Below are 20,333 nucleotides of genomic sequence, written 5' to 3' on the forward strand. Positions count from 1 at the left end.
GTTGCCTGTGTCAACTGTTGAAAAGTATTTATCTAAGAGTTCCACTTACACAAAGTATCAGCAAACCAGGCGTAATTTCCCACGCTTAAAGGTTCTGTCATATCGCTTGAACGAAATCTGGTCAATAGATTTGGCAGATATGCAATCTGTCCAGTCATTCAACAACGGCGTTAGGTACCTTTTGGTGGCTGTTGAAACTCTGAGCCGCTATTTGAGAGTCGAAGCAATGAAGGACAAATACGCAACAACAACAAAACAAGCATTTTGAAGAATGATTACAAAAAGAAAAGGTTTTAAAAACAGTGGTATTGTTCCCGAGCGCTTGTGGGCTGATGAAGGTAAAGAGTTTTTGGGTGCATTCGCCAAATACTGCCAATAGAAAAAAATTAAGATTTATCAAATTTACAATGAGAAGAGTGCTTTCGCAGAACGGAACGTAAGGTCACTAAAGTCATTAATTTATCGTTACATCAATGAGCATCACACAGAAAGGTACATTGACCAGTTGCAAAAATTTGTTCAAGTTGTAAATTCTCGAACCAATCGCGTAATAGGAATGGCTCCAGAAAACGTAACCCAGGATCACGTGGGTTACTTGGTGTCTTTGACTTTGAATAAAGACCTGCGCAAGCCCAACTTTAAAATTGGAGACACGGTGAGGATTCAAAGAAAGATGGAGACATTTCACAAAGGTTACAAGGCCCATTTCAGCCACGAGATATTTCGCATTTCAGCCATTTTGACAAAAAATCCTACGTATCGGGTGGTCTCTAACGAAACTAACGAATTAATCTTTGGGCGTTTTTACAAAGTCACGTATCAGGAAATATGACTGCTCTCTCGGATATTTCAGTCACCGGAATGCAGCGGGGGTTCACGTTGAATCTGATCTCCAATCCATCGATGGAAACCTATGAGCAAAACACTTAGGCACGCTTTACAAATCTTTTACCAAATGTCATTGAGCTGAACAAGTCGTTGGATACATGGCAAGTGGCTCTTTTGGAAATTTCTTGGCCCTCCACCATCAAAAACGTTACTGACGGAACTTTTGAAACCAATGCTGCTGCGTTCAATGACGACGACGACGACTCTAGTGATGATTTAACCAATGATGATTTTGAAAGTATGGACGAAGAGGAGGAAATCAAGCAAGAGAACTTGTCGTTGCAACAAGCATCGCATTCAGTCATACAACAGAAACAACAATTGCTTCTGGGTGCTGGGACAATTTCTCGCGACAATCACTCGTCCCTTCTCAATTGGTCTAGCGACGAAGAGAGCGATAACGACTCTGAGAGCGGAGAAGGCAGCAATCGTCGAGATCAAATAAGCGCTGGCCGATACAATTCTCTTGATGACCTGATGATGGAGCTATGTCAGAAGGCGTTCAACACAACTCGTCGCTGGCCCATTTCCTGGACAGTCAGGAGGGAGAATCAACGCCTAGAGATACATGCAGCGGAAAATAAAGAACCATCAGCACAAAACAACCCATCGCTGCTGCCCTTTATTCGATTGGTATCTGCCGATTTGCAGAATATCTTGGGTGTAACTACATTGAGTGTGCAAAATTACGAGCCAGGTAGCCATTTCCCGGTGGACATTGACGCTGGTCTGCACAATATCCTAGTTTACTGTGACTTGGTTCAAAATGAGGTTTTGGGTGACAAGGGTACGTCTCTTCTTCGTAGCATTACGTTGGCCCATGACGAAGACAACGACAGAAGGAAAGTCCGCCGTTTCCTTTCGGTCATTTGCAAAGTTGCAGTGGAAAGATGTTGTAAAATCAGCCTTTGAGTCAATAACTGTCAGTCTACGGAACGAAATGGGTAGTCTAGATCCTTTTTTGTCACGCGGTCGAACCAGCCTAACTTTAAAGTTTCGTCTGCAGAGGAATTCTGCAGCATCATTTTGACGACATCAAAAACAAAGACAGTCGCCCTCACTCATCAACCAACTAGCTTGACGCACGATGGACTCACACTACGAGGCACAAATTCGAGCGAGCTCAACATACAGTGGTGGACATGCAAGGCAATTTGGTTCTGGTGCAGCTGATTTGGGGGCCATGGCTGTGCGCGTGGGACGATCAGCACTTCCACTTTTGAGAAAATATGCCTTGCTTCTCGCCAAAAAAGTTGGACGCAACTTGATTGAAGCAGCTATTCCAGAGTTGGGTCAGGCTTTGAGAGGAAAGAAGATAAAGAGCGCCCCTCGGGGCGCTCGAACGTTGTCCAGAGGCGCATCCAGACGCGGCAAGGCGGCGGGCGGGCAAACCGGCGCGGGCGGGCGGACCAGCGCGCGGAACGGGTCGCGCGGAAAGAAATGATTCGAGCAAACAAAAGATAACAAATGTTAATAAAAAGAGAAAACCTACCGCCAGCACTTGCTCCAAATCACCCGCAAAACGCAGTCGACTCTCCATAACAGCTTCTACAGCCGATATCCTTGCAAACTTAAAATTTAGCTAAGAATGTCATCAAAAGAGCTAATCGGAGGCGGCGGCGGAGCAACAAACAACACATCTTTCAAAAGTCTAGCCACCGACATTGCCAACCCAGTAACTCAAACAGCTCTGGATTTTTTTTTGAGAAACCTAGTGTTTTGGTCAATTATGAAAGTGCTTACAATCAAGAGGTTTTCACGCAGTACGGACCAAATGGGCCTATTCTAGATTTTGTTGCTAGTGGGGACAATAGGAATTGTATTGACATGAATTACATTCATTTGTCTCTAGTAGCAAGCATTTATGATAAAGACGGAAGAGATAAAGTGAAAGCATCTGACGGCACGGCAGTTTTTTTCACAAATAATACGCTTTATAGTTTGTTCTCGCAAGTAGAGCTTTACTTGAACGGGAGCAGACAGCAACAACACGTATCACCATCGCGCATTCATAGAGACTGAGCTGACCACAAACAAGGATAGCAAAGAAACGTGGGCCAACTGTCAAGGCTACACCTACAATCCTGATGCAGACAAGCGAACTACAACAGAGTGGTACGCAAAATGACTGCAAAACACTCTAGCCTCCGATTATCGGCTCAAGTGTAATGGAGCTCTATATGTCGATTTTTTCACGTGTGAAAGACTTTTGTTGTCAGATGTTAGTATGCGGTATCTAGCATGCAGTAGATCAAGCTCTATCGCTCCAGCAACGAGTTCAGTCTCATTGGCTTGGGCTATGAAGCCAAAAGATCTTTCACTGCTGTCGTCGAAAAGTAACCCTTACGGAATCAGTAAAGCTCTCTATTGAGCGTGCATTTTTGAAAGCTCCGGCAGGGTATCCTATATCGAGAGTCTCTCGAAAAGCTACATTATTCAGTCGGGTCAAAACAGTTTTGTCAAGGAGTCTATTTTTGGATCAAAACCAATTCGGCGAATAACAATGTTCATGATAGCGAATGCCAGGTTTCGAGGTACATTAGCAACTGACCCGTTCCACTAAATCAAATTTGGATTAACACGTTTGGAATTCAGTCGCGGAAACGGTTTGCCAGTTGCTGGAACACCAGTTGATGCTCGAAACAATTCTCGTCTGTATCACAACACATTGACTGCTTTGGGTTTTAAAAACGGTGGTAACGGTATCCAACTTGACGATTTTGACGATCACTTTGTGCTAACGTTCAACTTGACGCCCTCGCAAGAAGCCTCCAAGTCACTTACACTATTCTTCTACAAGTCACTACACTTTTCTAGAACTTAACGGAGCACCAATTACCCTCAAGCTTTCTTTCGAGACAGCTCTGACAGAAGCCATAGAGCTTTACTTGATTGATGAAAAGTTTAGCCAAGTCTTCATAAACAGCGCCCGAGACATTAGCAAAAACCAAATTTTAAATAGCAATAATTAACCTCATCAATGATAACCGTTCTATTACTGCAGTTGTGAAAAAAAATTGGACAACTTAAATTCGCCTTTGGAGGAGTTTAGTCGGCAGAAAACTTTCCAAAGGTTTCAAAAAAGCGCTCAATGTTTCAAATAATAAACACATCAAAATCTAACATGAAAGGCACTCATTGGATTTTACTGTTAACCGTTCCACGGTCCTATAAAAGAAATTCTCGTAAAAAAAGTTGTAACTTGCGTCAGAATATTATTATTTGGAACAGTTTGAATATACCACTTGCTTTTTTTATCGATGTTTATACCAGGCTACAAATGTTATATAATAATCAGGAATACATTTTGCACGAAATATCATCATCAGTCCAGAAAGCATCATCCAACCTTTGCGGATTGTATTGTATATACGCGGCTTTTTTGTTTTTCTCCAAAGAGACTACTACATTGAAAAGCAAGTGTCTGGTATCTGATGAACAGTTTCGCGCAAGATGTGCCTCAGTCTTGGATGACATAAATTTAATGAGTGAAATGAATTTGGTGCGGTTTTTCAATTCTAGATTATGTACCGATTATAGTTTTACTTTGACACAACTTGTTCAAATACATTCTTGTACTCAATCTGAATCCAGCAGGGTTGTTGTTAACCTCCTCCGCTTCGATCTCGGAAAAGAAGAGAGCTTGAGATCATTTTCTTCCACTTGCTCATCGTCACCATCACCACCACCATCACCACCACCACCACCACCATTATCATCATCATCACCATCACCACCACTACCACCACCACAATCATCAACATCGTCATAACCATCTTCATCATCGTTTGCTTCATCATCCACAAGATCGGCTTCTTCGATTGCTTCGTCATCAATGAAGGGGTTACGACGACTGTCGCTTTCAGCGTCGTCAGTTGTGCTGAGTGCATCCCAATCAACAATAGGGTTTTTGTCACTGTCAGCGTGAAAGTCGCGCGGAAGAAACCCGGGATCCGGAACATCAAAAGTATCAGTTGATGCAGCAGCACGTTCATCGCTGTTATTCTGCTGGCCAACCAACGACAGCTCACTGCAGTCTGATGCACTATCGGTGCTGCTTTCGCCACCATCACTCACACAGAACTGATAGAAAGAAGTTTCACAGTCACCATTTGCATGTATTGATGACTCCCTCTCTTGGTTGAGCCAAAAGTGTCCATGTGGCAGGGTATCTATACCTGGCTCAAAAACATATCGTTTATCGTCGAAACAGCTCACGGCAATTTTGTTTGTCATTGTTACAATAATTTGAAGGTTCTCTGACGTAATGCGTGTCATTGGCGCCCTTTCAGTTGTTCTGTTCTTCAAGCAGTTAACAAACTTGTCATGATGCGAACATTTTTTCACACTTTCTTGCACTCCCTTTGCGCTCTGCTTAGCACCTCCCCGATACTTGATGCTGTACATTTTTGAACTCAAAAGGACGGCCTCCTCCAGTATTTGTCCATTGAGCTCGTCCGTCATTGTCAAAGGAACTTTTTTGTTGGTTGGGTCAAACAATGGGTAATCAGAGGGATAGTGGGACAGGTCGAGGAGGTGTTTAAATTCTTTCATGTCCTGATAGAGGTCATCTGTTTCAACTCGGTAAAGAAGAGAGTCAGTGTCTTTATACGTCACCAAGATTTTTTGTCCGTATCGCGGCTTCATTTCATTGTAGTGAAAACCGTACAATGACAACTTCGAAAGATCTAGAATAGCCGCTCCGACTGGCTTGGGCTTGTCCCAAAATATCTTTTGCTGTGACAAGGACACAGAGCGCGAATTTTCACTAATAATCTGAAAGGATCTATAGTTTGGTTTGCTGGTAAACTTCATTGCTTCTTGTTCGTTGCTGACAAAAAGAACATTCCGTCGGTTTTGCTTGTTTACCATTGTTTTACCAAAACAAGCATTTGACATCAAGTTGTAAAAACTTTTTTCAAAAGGACTCTTGGCCTGCTTCCGCACGACTGTGTTTTTCTCTATATATGATGATAGCCAACTTGACTGTTTGAATTTGAGTGCATTGTGAATTTTGAAAAATTTAAGTCCGTTCTGGATATAAAACTGCAGGTTTTTAATATGGCAAATATAATTCTTTTTATCAAAAAGTGTTTCTTTAAGCTTCGGAACATCCACATTTCTTTTCTCATTGAATTCAGAACAGTACTCGGACAGCCAATCAGACTGTATCACAAGTTTTTCGGGAGCTAGTGGTAGATCCTGATGGTCGATATGCAACTCAGAGGGATATGCAAGATCAACTTCAACAAAGAATGCGTATTCTCCCTCGCAATCGTGAGCCGAAATCATCTCCACAGTCAAGGTATCATCCCATTCAAAAGAACCAATCGGCAATTTTTTCATCAATGTCCCAGCGTACAGAGAAGTAACATCAAAGAAGGCTCCAAAAACCGAAGTTTCATTGCTTTTGAAATCAGTAATATACTTGTTGTTTGCTTTGAAGTACCGCAGAGATCCGACGCCATTCAGCCCACCTCTGATTGCTTTTTCGCAGAACAACAACATGTCATAGTCTTGCAGTAATTCTAACTTGACACCAGTCGTCACTAGCATCCCATCCCAACTTAAATTTGGCGCGCTATAAAAGCAAGCATGGTCCAACTTGTAGACGTCCAAGCAGACGTCACAAAACTTTTCAAAAACACTTGCAAGCAAAAGTGTGATAATCTCCAAAGTTCTTGCAGCCCATCAAATGATACATCTCATGAACTTCCTGATACTGTTCCAGAGTAAGATCAATCTTTCCCGAGAGCGTATTGACCCAGTCAGGACCGTAATCTGGAAAGGGGGCATCAAATTTTTCAGAACTGTCTAAGTAGCCATAGGGGAAAAACCTTTCCTCCTAATCTTTTTAAACATTTCCTCTGAATCAGGAGAGAAATTTTGTTTCAAAAGACTAAGGTCTTCGTCAGAGTGTTTGTGCAAGTGCGTCTAACCCTGACGCCATGAAGTTCAGACTATCCAGAAACAGAATATCACTTTTGATGCTCTTTGTGAGACCTCTTTTGTCGACATAACTTCCAACTGGTACACGCACCGAAAACGAGATAAAGGTCTCATCTGTTTTAGTAATCGCATTTAACTCTTCTCCATTGTAGGTTTCCAAGTCCTTTATAATATGGTGAGAGTCGTAGCGAGACTAGTTGTGGAAGAACACTGGTAAAAATTTCATCACACAGCAATCAAGGTTGCATTTCCTGTGAGCAACGCCATGAATATCTCCTGTCAATTGAGAATGATGAACAACTTTGCTCTCTTCTTCACAAACCTCAAACTCTTCATTGCATATGCAGCAAGGAGCAGTCCATGATGCCAAAAAATTAGCTTTGTCAACCAAATTCATTGCGAGTTTTCGGAATTTCTGTGGCTCCTGGTAAACCCATTTCAACCACTCCCTAAGGGTTTTCATCATTTCACCAATAACTTGGTCTCCGCGGTAAAAATATTGTTTCTCAGCTTTCCCAATTCTTACATCTATCAAAACCGCACCAAAAAACTGCATGGAAACTGATCTTCGATATGCAGGGTGGCAGCACCCATGTTGTTCAGTGTGCTTCCAGAATAGTCTTCCAACATGTCGGTGAAAGAGTCTTTTTTGACATCAAATGCCTCCAAGTCAGCGTAAACAACAAAAGGACACCGAATTTGCCGGTTAAAGCTTTTAAACTTCAATTTTTCTAGCTTGTTTGGCATTTGGATCAGCAGAGGCTCCTGATCATAGCAAAGTCGTCTATGCTGCATCAATTTGCCCTTGTCAATACTCTGTAGACACCGATCACAAAACTTTCGGACATTATTTTTGGATCTAGCTATTCGCTCAGAACGCAGCAGCGTCTTCAGGAGTCGATCGAGATTTTTGATCGTCTGACAAAATTAAAATATGTATTTTAGTGATTTGAACACTCCGATGCTTCGTAAGATAGACAGGAAATACTTCATTCCCGTTAAGTCCATAGACATTCACTGCCAGATTATTTTTTTTCTCAAACGCTGGAATAGCTGAGAGAGGCATCGGCATAATCCTTTTATTGAAATTCAGGTCATCAATAGCTGCTCGGACGTTGTTGATTTTTTCGAACGGGAAAGAGCGCGCCCAGAACACAATAGATGAAACAAAAGCTATCGCTCAAATTTTTGATGTTAAGGATACTTCTCTCAAACTTCCAGTTTCTTTGGAGTCGGGATATATGATGCAGGTCTCAATGAACTGTATTTATTTATTTTCACGTCAAGACTCTTCATTCGATCAAAAACCCAACTACTACCACCCGTACAAAAGATATTAATTTGAGCCATAATTTGGTCAACATGTGAGTAATATTCTTCTGAGGTCAATTTTAGCAAAACAGTTTACATTGAGCTGGTGAAGTAGGAAGTGGTTTTGTCTAAAGTTATGGGTTTTAAAAAGTCAATTGAAACACACAGCGAAAGTTTCATAGTCTGCGAATCTATGTGGCTGTCAATAAAACCAATTAAACTCAATTCGTTTGCTACAAAGTATTCAAAGGAATCAAAAACCCCGCCACTTGAAGGCTTGAATCGGAATGTTTGAAAGAAGCCACGAATAGATTTCCTGGTTTGTAAAACAGACATTACCAGTATTTTGGACCCGTGCACGGGAGGCTAATGTATCGTTGATGTCATGATTTGTCATTAAGTTTCTGTGGTGGATAGAAGAATGTCTGACATGATAAACATTTCAGGTAACGTCCACTGTTATGAATTGTCCTCAAATGTCTGAATAAACTACGCGATGTAGTATAGTAACCGGAGCATTAACCGCAATTGTACGATTGACTTGGCTCGGCGGTGTGTTGCTGTTCCCGATTAATTATAAGATCTCGTCTGGTATTGAACGAGGTTCTACAACTGCTACAATTCCACATTGTGATATATAAACCAGAAATTGGGTGATTTTGAAAATTTTCAAAGGGAGGACACTTTGGGTGATTTTGGAAAATTTTGGATTTTTTCAAAAATTTTTGAAAATTTTCAAATGGGGAAAGGGGGGACCCTTTGGGTGATTTTTGAAAATTTTGAAATTTTTCAAAAATTTTATAAAATTTTCAAAGGGGGGACCATTTGGGTGATTTTGAAAAATTTTGGATTTTTCGAAAATTACAAAGGGGGGACCATTTGGGTGATTTTGAAAAATTTTGGACTTTTTCAAAAATTTTTGAAAATTTTTAAAGGGGGAAAAGGGGAACCCTTTGGGTGATTTTTGAAAATTTTGAAATTTTTCAAAAATTTTATAAAATTTTCAAAGGGGGGACCCTTTGGGTGAATTTGAAAAATTTTGGATTTTTTCAAAAATTTTTGAAAATTTTCAAAGGCGGGGAAGGGGGGACCCATTGGGTGATTTTTGAAAATTTTTTCAAAAATTTTATAAAATTTTGGATTTTTTCAAAAATTTTATAAAATTTTCAAAGGGGGGACCCTTTGGGTGATTTTTGAAAATTTTGAAATTTTTCAAAAATTTTATAAAATTTTGGATTTTTTCAATAATTTTATAAAATTTTCAAAGGGGGGACACTTTGGGTGATTTTGAAAAATTTTGGATTTTTTCGAAAATTTTCAAAGGGGGAACCATTTGGGTGATTTTGAAAAATTTTGGATTTTTCGAAAATTTTTAAAGGGGGGACCATTTTGGTGATTTTGAAAAATTTTGGATTTTTTCGAAAATTTTCAAAGGGGGAACCATTTGGGTGATTTTGAAAAATTTTGGATTTTTCGAAAATTTTCAAAGGGGGGACCCTTTGGGTGATTTTTGCAAATTTTGAAACTTTTCAAAAATTTTATAAAATTTTCAAAGGGGGGACCATTTGGGTAATTTTTGAAAAATTTTGAAATTTTTCAAAAATTTCATAAAATTTTCAAAGGGGGGACCCTTCGGGTGACTTGAAAATTTTGAAATTTTTCAAAAATATTAGCCCTCTACAAACTTAGTCCGTTATTGCTCTTCGTCCTGGGTGGACCTTGCATATTGCATAGCTAGGAGCAATTCTAGATCCAAGACGGAACTTGTCAAGGTCTACAGCTGGAGAACCTGTAAGTTTGTTTGAGGGTCTCGGTCCGAGGCATTAAGAAAACTACATCTCAGAGTTCATTTGTCAAGCCGACAAGGAAAATGTCCAGCTGCAATCATTTTCCGCTATCTTTTTGACTGATCTCTGAAACTGAGTTTTCCCTGCTTTTGCTTTACCCCAGTAACGTAGAATGCTTGGCAATGAGAAGGAACCTCTGAAACTATTTTACTGGTATATCTGCAAAAGCGGCCCTTTTTTATAAAAATTTTTTTCGAAGATGACTTGGCTATCAAAAGAAGCACTCACCTAGCTTTCATTCAAAATCATAGAACGCATAACTTTTTACTGAGATACTTATACAATTATTATCATGGCTTTGTCCTTCTCACAAGAACGGATTCATTGCTTGCTTATCGTAGATCACATTCAGATTTTATTCGAACAATTAATTTTCAATGCAGCCTGAGTCAGATGCAGCCTTAGTCAAGGAAAATCGACCATAAATTCAGGTTTTCCCTCATAAGTTCAGATTATTTCCCTGCAAAGTCAACAAACTATAAATTAGGCGAGATTAAACGTCTCGTTATCGCAATCCACAAACCCAACGCAAATCAAGAGCAATAATCACTTAAATTGAATCACCTTTGTTGTTAAGTTAAAGAATTTTTGTTGAGCCATATGGAATTCAACTACGATTCGGCCGTGCTCAATAGACGCGTAATAGCATTTGCCGCGGGCGAAAGTATAGGGATAGAGGTGGTCACCCATAAAGGCGATAAACAGGTGGTGGTAGTATTGAAGAAGAACCTATTCGAAATTTATATGGAGAGTATGCAGTTGATTAACAACCGTCAACTCATCAACATAATAGCAGTCGGAAAATTGGACCTAACAACTCATCATAGAACCATTTACAGCAATCCCCCCGAAATGGAGGCAGACGGTGAAGAGTGCGTCATTGTCAATAATTATATGGGTGAGTGACTTTCAATCAACTTATTTTCATGTTAATTCGACTTTCATTTTTGTTACATAGAGATAGGTTTGAGGTCGGGTGATGGGCAAACATTTATAATCCTTCATCAAACTTAATAGTTAAACATGTTTAGATGGCCCAAAGAAGTTCGTGAGAATGAGTTTCAAACAATATCTGGGCAACAACGGCCGAAAGTCTGTATACTTTCACTTCAAGGTGTTCGAGGAGCGGTCAGATTTGAGTTAGAGTAAGGCGATGGTTTCACTAACTCTCGACGAGTTCTGCTGACTTTTGACTGCGTACCAAAAATTTAGACGGAAGGCTCGAGATGCTCATCTTTATCTGCTAAGAACGCAGGAGAGCGTTGAAGAGGAGGAAATCGATGAACCACTCAAAAAAGAGGAAGACGGGACAACTAAATTAACTAATGATATACTTGATAACATTATTCAGCTTTAATATTCAGCTATATCACTTCTTCGTGCATATAACCAGCACTGCATTCGTATTCTTATTATGACAACGTGTTCGCTTTCAGCAAAGTATTTGTATATTTTACTCAATTGTAGTGAACATTTATTTGTTTCAGTGTAAACGCGAATATTTTGATCCAGTATATAGTAACAGAAGGGAGTGGATACATATTTAGATTAAAGGTATTGAAAAACAGTTTTCCAAAGCTCAGATGGTGCAGTGGTTACGACGTTACAGTATATAGTAAACTACTATAAAATAATACAGCACGTGCGCTCTAGAGGTTAGAATAAAATACACCCACTAAGTTCGTGTGACGCAGCCACTGTGGCAATCCACTATTTAAATTTCGTTCTAACGCAGTCCAAAACAAGCAAGAGGTTTAAATTGAATCAAAAACAGTTTTCCAAAGCTCAGATGGTGCAGTGGTTACGACCTTTGGATCAATAGAAAAAAAATTTCGAAGGCGTGGGTTCAAATCGCGATGGGGGCGCGATTTTCGGCTAAATAGGTGGATATGGTCGAATGTGTCTAAAAGTGTGCGACAGACCCCCTCTTTTATCACTACTAAAATAGCACGTGCGTCTGGGGGTGCAAATAATATGCACCCATTAAGCGGGGGGGAGGAGGGAGAGGCATAAACGGAAAAGATCCGAAATTCATCTCACGTTAGGAGATAATCATCCGATTAAGAAAATGCACAGATCAACTTCAATTTCGTTAACGAGAAAGAGCAACACCAGGAACTCAAATAATACAAAACCTTAATTCTTAAACATAGAGTCTCTAAGACATTTTTGCAGAAGTGTTATTATTGTTGAGAGGAATTTCGTCGGAGGGGAAACACTTTAATCGACTCAGCTTCTGTACAAAAGGATTCGAGGCTGAATTGCATTCCACTGACGCCATACTTTGCACCGCCGCTCTAAAAAAATGTTGTCGAAATTAAATCGAGAACCGTTCACGACTTATGCAAAAAATTTACCGAAATCAGTTGTGCTAGCAATGAATTCTCAACTAAACTCTACCTTAATAAAGGTATCGCAAATTTGATGCAATTTCAACTGATTTAAATGGTAAATGTTTCAGTATTGCTTAAAATTTGAGTTCGATTCTTATTCTGATCCTAAAAACAGTCAATTTTATATTGCATCTCAATTGATCTCTTCAAAGTATATAACTCCAATCATTCAATTAATAGGGTTACTCCCAAAAGAGACCCCCTCCCATCATGGTATAATTACCAAGATTGCGCGGGGGGCAAGAGATTATATGACGACCACAAAGCTTGGTGGTCTGGGGGAGGGGGTAATGGGGAAGACCCCATCTAAAAACAGCATATACCAACTGCTGAACAGCATATACGAACCTGGCACTTGGAACTTCTGGAATTTCGCTTTGCTCCAGAACCGCGTGAAAACTTTGGAGATTGCCCCTCTCTTCTGGTGCCAAAAGCTGAAACTGATTCGGATCTGAGTGAAAGAGGGTCTGATTTTTCAACAGGCCTGAAACAAATTTTGAAAATATTCCAAAAGTGTACTTCGTGAGAGGTAATTTTGTCGTCTGTACCAAAGGAATTTTTCTCTCAGAGCATAATTAAGAAATCGGCTTAATTTACGATTATACAGCGAGTTTAAAAGGAGTTTACGATTTAGAAAACTTTTCAGCAAATTCTCAGCTATTGAGAAAAATTAATTCAAATGAGCACCATTAACAAGAACACCAATTTTTGGAGGGGTATTACAATTCCCACGCCAAGCATTACATCCAATCATTTCACGCGATACTAATTTCACATTGACAATGACGATGTCAGGACAAAATACGCAATGCTCAAATACCCTAGTGCCAAAATACTCAAAACAGTAACATTTTAACCTCTTGTTTAAATTATCAGACTATTTGGCATAATTTCTAAAATAGAATTTAAAATGTAATCAAGTATAACTACCCAGTTTAAAATGAAAGTCTAGTTCGTTTGGCCACGCCTCGCGGGCCAAGGCCATGCCTAATCCGCCCGTGAAAATTGACCAAAAAACTATCACAACTGAATATTAGATCAAAATATTCGTTTGTATGATAAAAAAAACCAAGCTTGCTACACCAACTGTCAATTTGCCCGCCTATCGAACCAAAAGATTAAAAGGAAAGAAATTAGGTATCATTGCATTGAGTTGATCTCATGCAACCAGCAATAACACATGTTTACATTGTGCGCGAACGAGACATTTATCTTCCGGACACTAATAATCGATGTCAAGAAGCATCTTGGAAGAACAAGAAGAAACAAAAAGACGCTTTAACTTGACTAAATGCGTAGTATATACAAGCAGTTGCATATTTAGCGAAACAGCATGAAAAGAGGTCAATTAAAAGAAAGCCCATCCCCTAAAAAGTCGGTCAACTCCGGGGCAGCAAGTCAACCCCTATGCAGCCAGCCAAATCTTGACAGTAGTCAACAATTAAAGCATCAGATGCGAAAGACAGAGATTGCATTTTAAACAATAAAAAAGGATTACATAACATAGCCGGCAGATTGCCGGAATAGCTGCGAAAGAATAGACCTGCGTGCCGAATAATAGAGATAGAAACAGAGACAGATCTAAATTGAAAAAAAATCGACGCCGATCAAAAAGCTAGTAAAAAACATTCAGCGATAAACTAATAAAGGTTGTTAAAATTCATCCCGAAGAAGCCTTTTATTAGGGACCTTTAATGCACATATGAGTTCCTTTGACCTTGAACAAATTCAAATTAAACTCAAGTTTTAAAGTGCAAAAGTCATTTTATTGAGTGAGGTAAGTCACTTGTGATCAAAATCTAATCGAGCAAAAACTTTTGCTAAAAAGAGAAATGACGTCAAGCGCGCAAACGCCGTTTGTGAGGGGAAGAAGTCATTCAGAAAATTTGACTTCTTCAGCTCTGCTGTGAGCAAATGTAAAAGGAGAAAAGAGCGTCAGACGACGAAACAAAAAAACATAGCAGGACAAGTCCTGACGTAAATTCAAAGAATTTTCATTGGCTAAACAAAAAACTAGACCTGGAATGAACTATGAATGGATTGCGAAAACCATTTAGAAAAAAATCCGATCCAAAAAATCCAAAAAACAGTAAAAATCAAAGTAAATTTCCGCAAGTGAACAAAAAACCACTAGCGAGAAAGCGAATTTTCGTTCAAACACCGTCTTCTCACTCTACTTTAAATTTAGAGTGAAAAAATTTCACGCCACAAAACCACTCGCTTTTTCGCTCCACTTCCTGTTTCGCCGTGACCAAAATCACCTCATAATCATCCAAAGTTGCAAAAAACTGCTTTTAAAAGCCGCACGTGAACAAAAAAATTTTGCTCGCTCAGAAAATTTTTTCACACAACAATTTCTCGCTCTCTCAAAAACAGCGGTATGAACAAAAACCACCCTCTTTTTGCTCCGCTCTTCACTTTTGTTCAGCACCAAAATCATTCCAATTTTTTTCACGCTTTTCATTTCCCGCTTCAAAAATCACACAAATTGATTTAAAAAAGGACTTCTCCAATACTCCTCTTCGAGTCGTAAAAAGTCAGCGCCCCAATACAATTCAAATTCTTTGAATTGTAAAAAAAACCAGGAGCACCGCAATATAGCTCCGCTCAGATTACAGCTTCGCAGCTATAATAAACTTACCCGTCATGTTGGCATTTGTGGAAAAGCTGTTCAGATGGATTGATATCAAAGCAGTGTCTGAGTTGCGACTCTGTTCAGAATAATTCTCGCGACTGTTTTTGTAGTTGTCATTGACTCTCGAAAATGTTCTCGTCTCCGTGAATGTGTGAGCTTCTGGTAACGGAAGCATATATCCTGGGATAAATGGTGGCTAAAAATAACATCAGTCTCAAGACCAATAATTTCACAATACAAGCTGATAATGCAGGCTATTCAGGAAACTAAAAAATAATCTTTTTATGAGCTGTCAATATGAATATCAATGCTGTCACTTTTTTATGTTATAACAAAACGGGGGTGTGATCCACCCAATGGACGGAACAGTGAGCCCCCACTATGAAACATCAGAGCCGCGTATGTAAATTTACCGCAGAAACACATGCTCATTCATTGCATCGTCAAACAGAAGGTAAACACACTGGATTCTTATCGAAGGTCATTGACCTAAGCTGAATCAAGTAGCTGCTTTTAGCATTGTCTAGTAACAGTGATTTAAAAAATTCAATCATTTACTTCAAGTCTCAAATTGTTAAATTGCCGAAATCAAAACCTAAACTATAAATTGACCTTGTCAATCTGACTTCCAATCTTGAGTCTGTTTGGTTCAGTAGGTTGCTGTTCTGTGTCAGGCGCGCTGAGGGTAATCAATTGTCCTCCAGATCTTAAACACTCCTGCTGTACGTCCTGTAGACAGCGCTACTGTCAATTCCACTCAATAATATCGCATAATGGTTGGAAGAAAGGCAAAATATTACCTGATAATACTGTGGAAGCGAGGTTACGCTGAAACCGAGTGATATCAACGCTGCAAGTATGTCATCCGCAATAATTCCCTGACGATTCGCATGTTCCGACAGACGACGCGACTCTTTGCCCACTTTACTGATAAATACTTTGAGAATCTCTCCAAGAGTCTGTTAAAGGTGAAAGAGGTCAACCCAATTTTTATAAAGGCACAATGATTTCAAAAATACAGAGCATCTTTCTTTGAATTAATCTGATCGATGAATTTTAAATGATCTTCTCGTTTAATTCAAATTCCACGAGATAAAAAATCAGAAATACCAACCTCAATAAAGCCAGAAGAGACATTTCTAACATTTATTGCTTTGAGAACACAAGCAGATATGCATAGCAGGCTTTTGTCCAAATCGCTCTCATGATAGGCGCACATACTGCCTGAAGAAAATTTAATAATATGCAGCACTTCGGATTTTAAGGTTATCAGACAGGAGACTGCAATCAGTATTAAACTCCCGGACAACATGCAGCTCGGCGCGAGGAGCCCGAAACGGGTAATTTTTGAAGCAGCATCTGGCATTTTACCTCAACCAATTTGGTTATCACACTTTCAAAGAGCTCAGAAAATTAATCTTCCAAAAATTAGGATTATCATTATAGGGAAACAAGAAATTCTTAACAAAAATACCCTATCTGTCATAAAAAAATATTTTTAAATAGCAAGACCGTCGAGAGCGAAAAATGTGAGAACTGGTATCACATAAAATGCCAAAATATAAGCAAGGAGCAATAGAAAAAAATGGGGGTGTTCTTTGGATAGGCTTTGACTGTGAAAATTCTAACTGATAACCTACCTAGAAAACGAAAAATTATTTGAAAGATGACATAATTTGCACAATAAAGTTAAAATAACGATAAAATTTGTTCACAAAGGGAAAAACGGAAGGAAAATATGAACTAGCCTTCCTGAATATGGCACTGTACGTTGATGAACAAGGAAAAGTCTCTTCTAAATGGTACCAAAAGCCAACGGACACTAGATCAATTCTATATTTTCGTAGCTGCTTTCCACTGCGGTATACGAAATAAAATTGTAGACGGTAATATCCATAAGTTTTCCGATCTAATAACAAATATCAATACTTTGACGAAACCCTAAAAAGCAACAAAAACATACGGCGAAAAAATCATTATCCTGAGAATTGGTTGTCAGGCATTGTCAATCAGACAAATGAAAAAATTAGGTGAAACTAAAAAGATCGCAAAACCAAAAACGGAGTGCAAAAAAACGATAAGCTAAATCGAAAGGACTTTACCACATTTTTCTTGCAGAATAGAAGCCAATTAAGCATCAGGCTTAAGTTAAATCTAAAAGAGACAACGCTTCTTACAATGTTCTACACAAAACCTCAACTAAAAACTTGTTTACCGTCCTTAAAAACTAGTTTTGACCAGCGTCTAAAACCGCACGTGGTATACGAAACAACATGGATCTGATGCAATTCCAACTCTGTCGGGCAGAGTATCAAAAACGAGAATGGCAGAGTATCAAAAAAAGACTCAATGGTTGGTCAGCATATAAGCGAATGTTGTGACACATCATTAGCGTTTGATTGGCGTATAATGGACCATTGCATATAGCACAATGGAAGCCATTGCATATAGCACAAAGAAAGCCATTGATCATGAGCCAAGAGTACCGAAGCCAGGAGTTGACATTGAAACACTAGTCATCAGTTGTCATGTTGCTCATATGGAAAGTTAACTTTTAGCGATTCAAACAATTGAAATGTTTCAAGATGTTACCGAAACGGTAGAAACTCACCAAGAACATCAAAAATGCACAAATATTCAATAAAATTTTAAAAACGATTTTGGAAACCAGATTTCAGCAATTTTTGTATCAACGTTAAACAAAATTTCAAGAACCTCTTATTTTACTGTTAGGTTCATTGTTTGAAAAGAAATCAATTTACTTGTAAAGAGAATCAATTTAAAGTAAAATTCACTTGATGATGCTGGATAAAGCAGATGAGTCAAATCAACGGCCGCCTTGCTTTTTTAACAATTGCAAAGAAGACTGGTAAGCTTGTCAACACGGAAGAACTTTCAGGTCATTGAGTAGCAAAGAAACTAAAAATTAATTGTTGTTTTATTTGCACTCATTCTATGCGTGAAAATTGCTGTTTACATGAATTAATTAACTCGCAAAGTTTTTACTGGTTACGCAGTTAGTTGATGTCCTGGGCCTCCCATGCATGCAAAGACGAGCGGAACAAAGAACAGTTGTTGTTCATATTTTAGATTTTCAATTGCCTTGAGGTATCTGCCGGCTTACTTGTCTTCTCTTGCACAGTACATGACCGACAGATTGAAGTTTTCACGTCAAATAATGTTCTGCTGAACGTGGATCACCACAAGCCATTTATTTCGATGTCAGCGAAAATTGCTCTCACTGCTAGTAGATTTGTTGTAAAAATTTACCCTTTCTAGCAACTGATAAATGGCGCCACCTCGACGTCATAGCATACATCATGCATTATCTTAGCAATCATATCCATTTTCGTGATGACCCATGAGGACAAAAAGCCCACTTTGTTCAGTCGAGAGCATGCGTGAATTTGAATATATCTTCACATTGGCAGTTGGTTGCTGTATTTTTGCTTCAAGATTGCACTGGAAGCAGAAACAGTCGCAAAAACGCAATTTTGGCAACGTAAATTTGTAGAGTTTTATTTGTAGGGCTCTTTTTCGACGCCACGAAATAAGAATTTTCTTAATTTTATATTTACAAATGTGCCTAAATGCCTGTTCTGATTATCTAATTACAATCTCAATTCTTTTCTAAAATTTGGATTTTTTATGGCATTACAGGTTTCTTTAACAATAGTATCATTAGTTAGAGAAATCATTTCGAATGATTTCTTCTGTATTTCAATTTTTAATGCAAGATTTTTTATTTCTCTGCAAGAAAATCTTCAATGTCAATTCACGGCTCTTAAAGTTGTCCCGCGTGTTCAACTTAGCCTTGCATTTACTATTCTGTAGAGCTTCTAAAGATAGCAGTTTTTTTATATTTTGGCACAAATCTTTTGTTTAATAATAAAAGATTGTCAGTGCAGAAAATCATTTCGCATAATGGTGACCCACTGACGACAATCTGGTGCATATAAGGTGAGTTGCATCTTCAACAATTGAGTTTGTGGAATTTAAAAGTTTTCAGATTCCGTTCCAAAAATTGAGTTCCAAATCTTCCGCATTTTCAAAGTTTTTCTCTGGTGATGATCGTCAAAATTGTACAAATGTTTTCCAATTGGCGCTTCAATTGCAGGCTAATATTATCTCAGTGCTGGAGGTAATTTTTAGTTAAACTTCTGTTGCTCATAATTTATTTCCTCCTTTCTGTACTTTTTTTGCAATCTTTCTTCAACAGTGATCTACTTATAAATTTGCAAGACCTCATCGATAATTTTAAATGTTCAACTTCCTAGGTTCTATTTTTTCTACCATATATTTTATTGATTTTCATCAGAGTTTTGGGAGAATCTTGTCCAAATTTACAACCCTTATTTTCTCCTGCACTGAAACAGTTCTTCCTCCTTTCAATGCTATGCGTATAAACATATAAATTACTCAAAGCATGTAATGACTTTTGATGTTACTCGCGAAGCCTGATTTTGTTAAATTGTGTAAACATACGCAAAATTTCCCGCTTAAAATTCACTCGCTTTGTTTAGCTACTAATTTCTCTTGATTCACAAGTCATTCAATTCAATATTTAATTCAATTTTTCATTTACATAGTAAACAGCTATCGCGAACGTACATTATTCTGGTCTGCCGACAAAATGAGCCAAGCAGCGTCTACAGAGACAAGTTCCAGAAGGAGGCGTGCCAATTCACGACAGCGCAACAAGATCTTTGATGAATGGGATAGACTTAGCCAGCCATTTAACGAAGACGAGCTCAGATTGGCCCTCTCCGAAGCTACTGAATGCTTCAAAATTCAACAGCAACTATACGAATCCTATTTGGAAGCAGTACAGGATGATCAGTACGACACAGAAGTCGATCTGGTTCAAGACAAGCACACAGTAGTCCGCATGAAACTATTTCAAATGGGAAAAGCCATAGCCAAATTTGAGCTGCAAAAGGTGGACGAAAACGTGACTATGAATACGTCTTTCGGAGATGCAAAACAGCACCAGCCGCATGTTGCAAAGCTGCCACAGATACAGCTACCCAAATTCTATGGCAAATTCACTGACTGGATAGCCTTTATTGATCAATTCGATACAGCCGTGCACCTCAACACGAAATTGTTAAACAGCAAGCGACTTGTTTATCTAAAAAGTGGCTTATCAGGTCCCCCTGAAAAACTAATAAAAAGCCTATCATCAACTGACAGCAACTACGAGACTGCAAGAAATCTACTCGAGCAGCGATACAAAAACGATCGCATAATTCTACGCACATTGCAAGCTAGTGCTGTTGATTTCAAGCCTGTGAGAGGAGAAAGCAAATA

General features: G+C 38.9%; 1 protein-coding gene across 2 annotated transcripts in view; it reads right to left on the bottom strand.

Moving 5' to 3' along the window:
• LOC142351008 (transcription initiation factor TFIID subunit 8-like) overlaps positions 1-20,333 on the bottom strand; it is a 158,814-nt gene that overhangs the window by 12,487 nt on the left and 125,994 nt on the right. Inside the window, exons 2-7 of one of the 2 annotated variants that reach the window (XM_075403051.1) lie at positions 16,138-16,249; positions 15,824-15,982; positions 15,636-15,752; positions 15,030-15,219; positions 12,737-12,872; positions 12,065-12,292 (exon numbers count right to left, since the gene is read on the bottom strand). The exons of the other annotated variant lie outside the window; for it this stretch is intronic. Coding sequence (XP_075259166.1) covers positions 12,154-12,292; positions 12,737-12,872; positions 15,030-15,219; positions 15,636-15,752; positions 15,824-15,982; positions 16,138-16,242 — 846 coding nt within the window. The 5' untranslated portion in view covers positions 16,243-16,249 and the 3' untranslated portion in view covers positions 12,065-12,153. Of the gene's footprint in view, positions 1-12,064; positions 12,293-12,736; positions 12,873-15,029; positions 15,220-15,635; positions 15,753-15,823; positions 15,983-16,137; positions 16,250-20,333 lie in introns of those variants that run through there. 2 annotated transcript variants of the gene reach the window in all.

Source organism: Convolutriloba macropyga, chromosome 12 (assembly GCF_964194025.1).
Source record: "Convolutriloba macropyga chromosome 12, txConMacr16.3, whole genome shotgun sequence".
Lineage (NCBI taxonomy): Eukaryota > Metazoa > Xenacoelomorpha > Acoela > Convolutidae > Convolutriloba > Convolutriloba macropyga.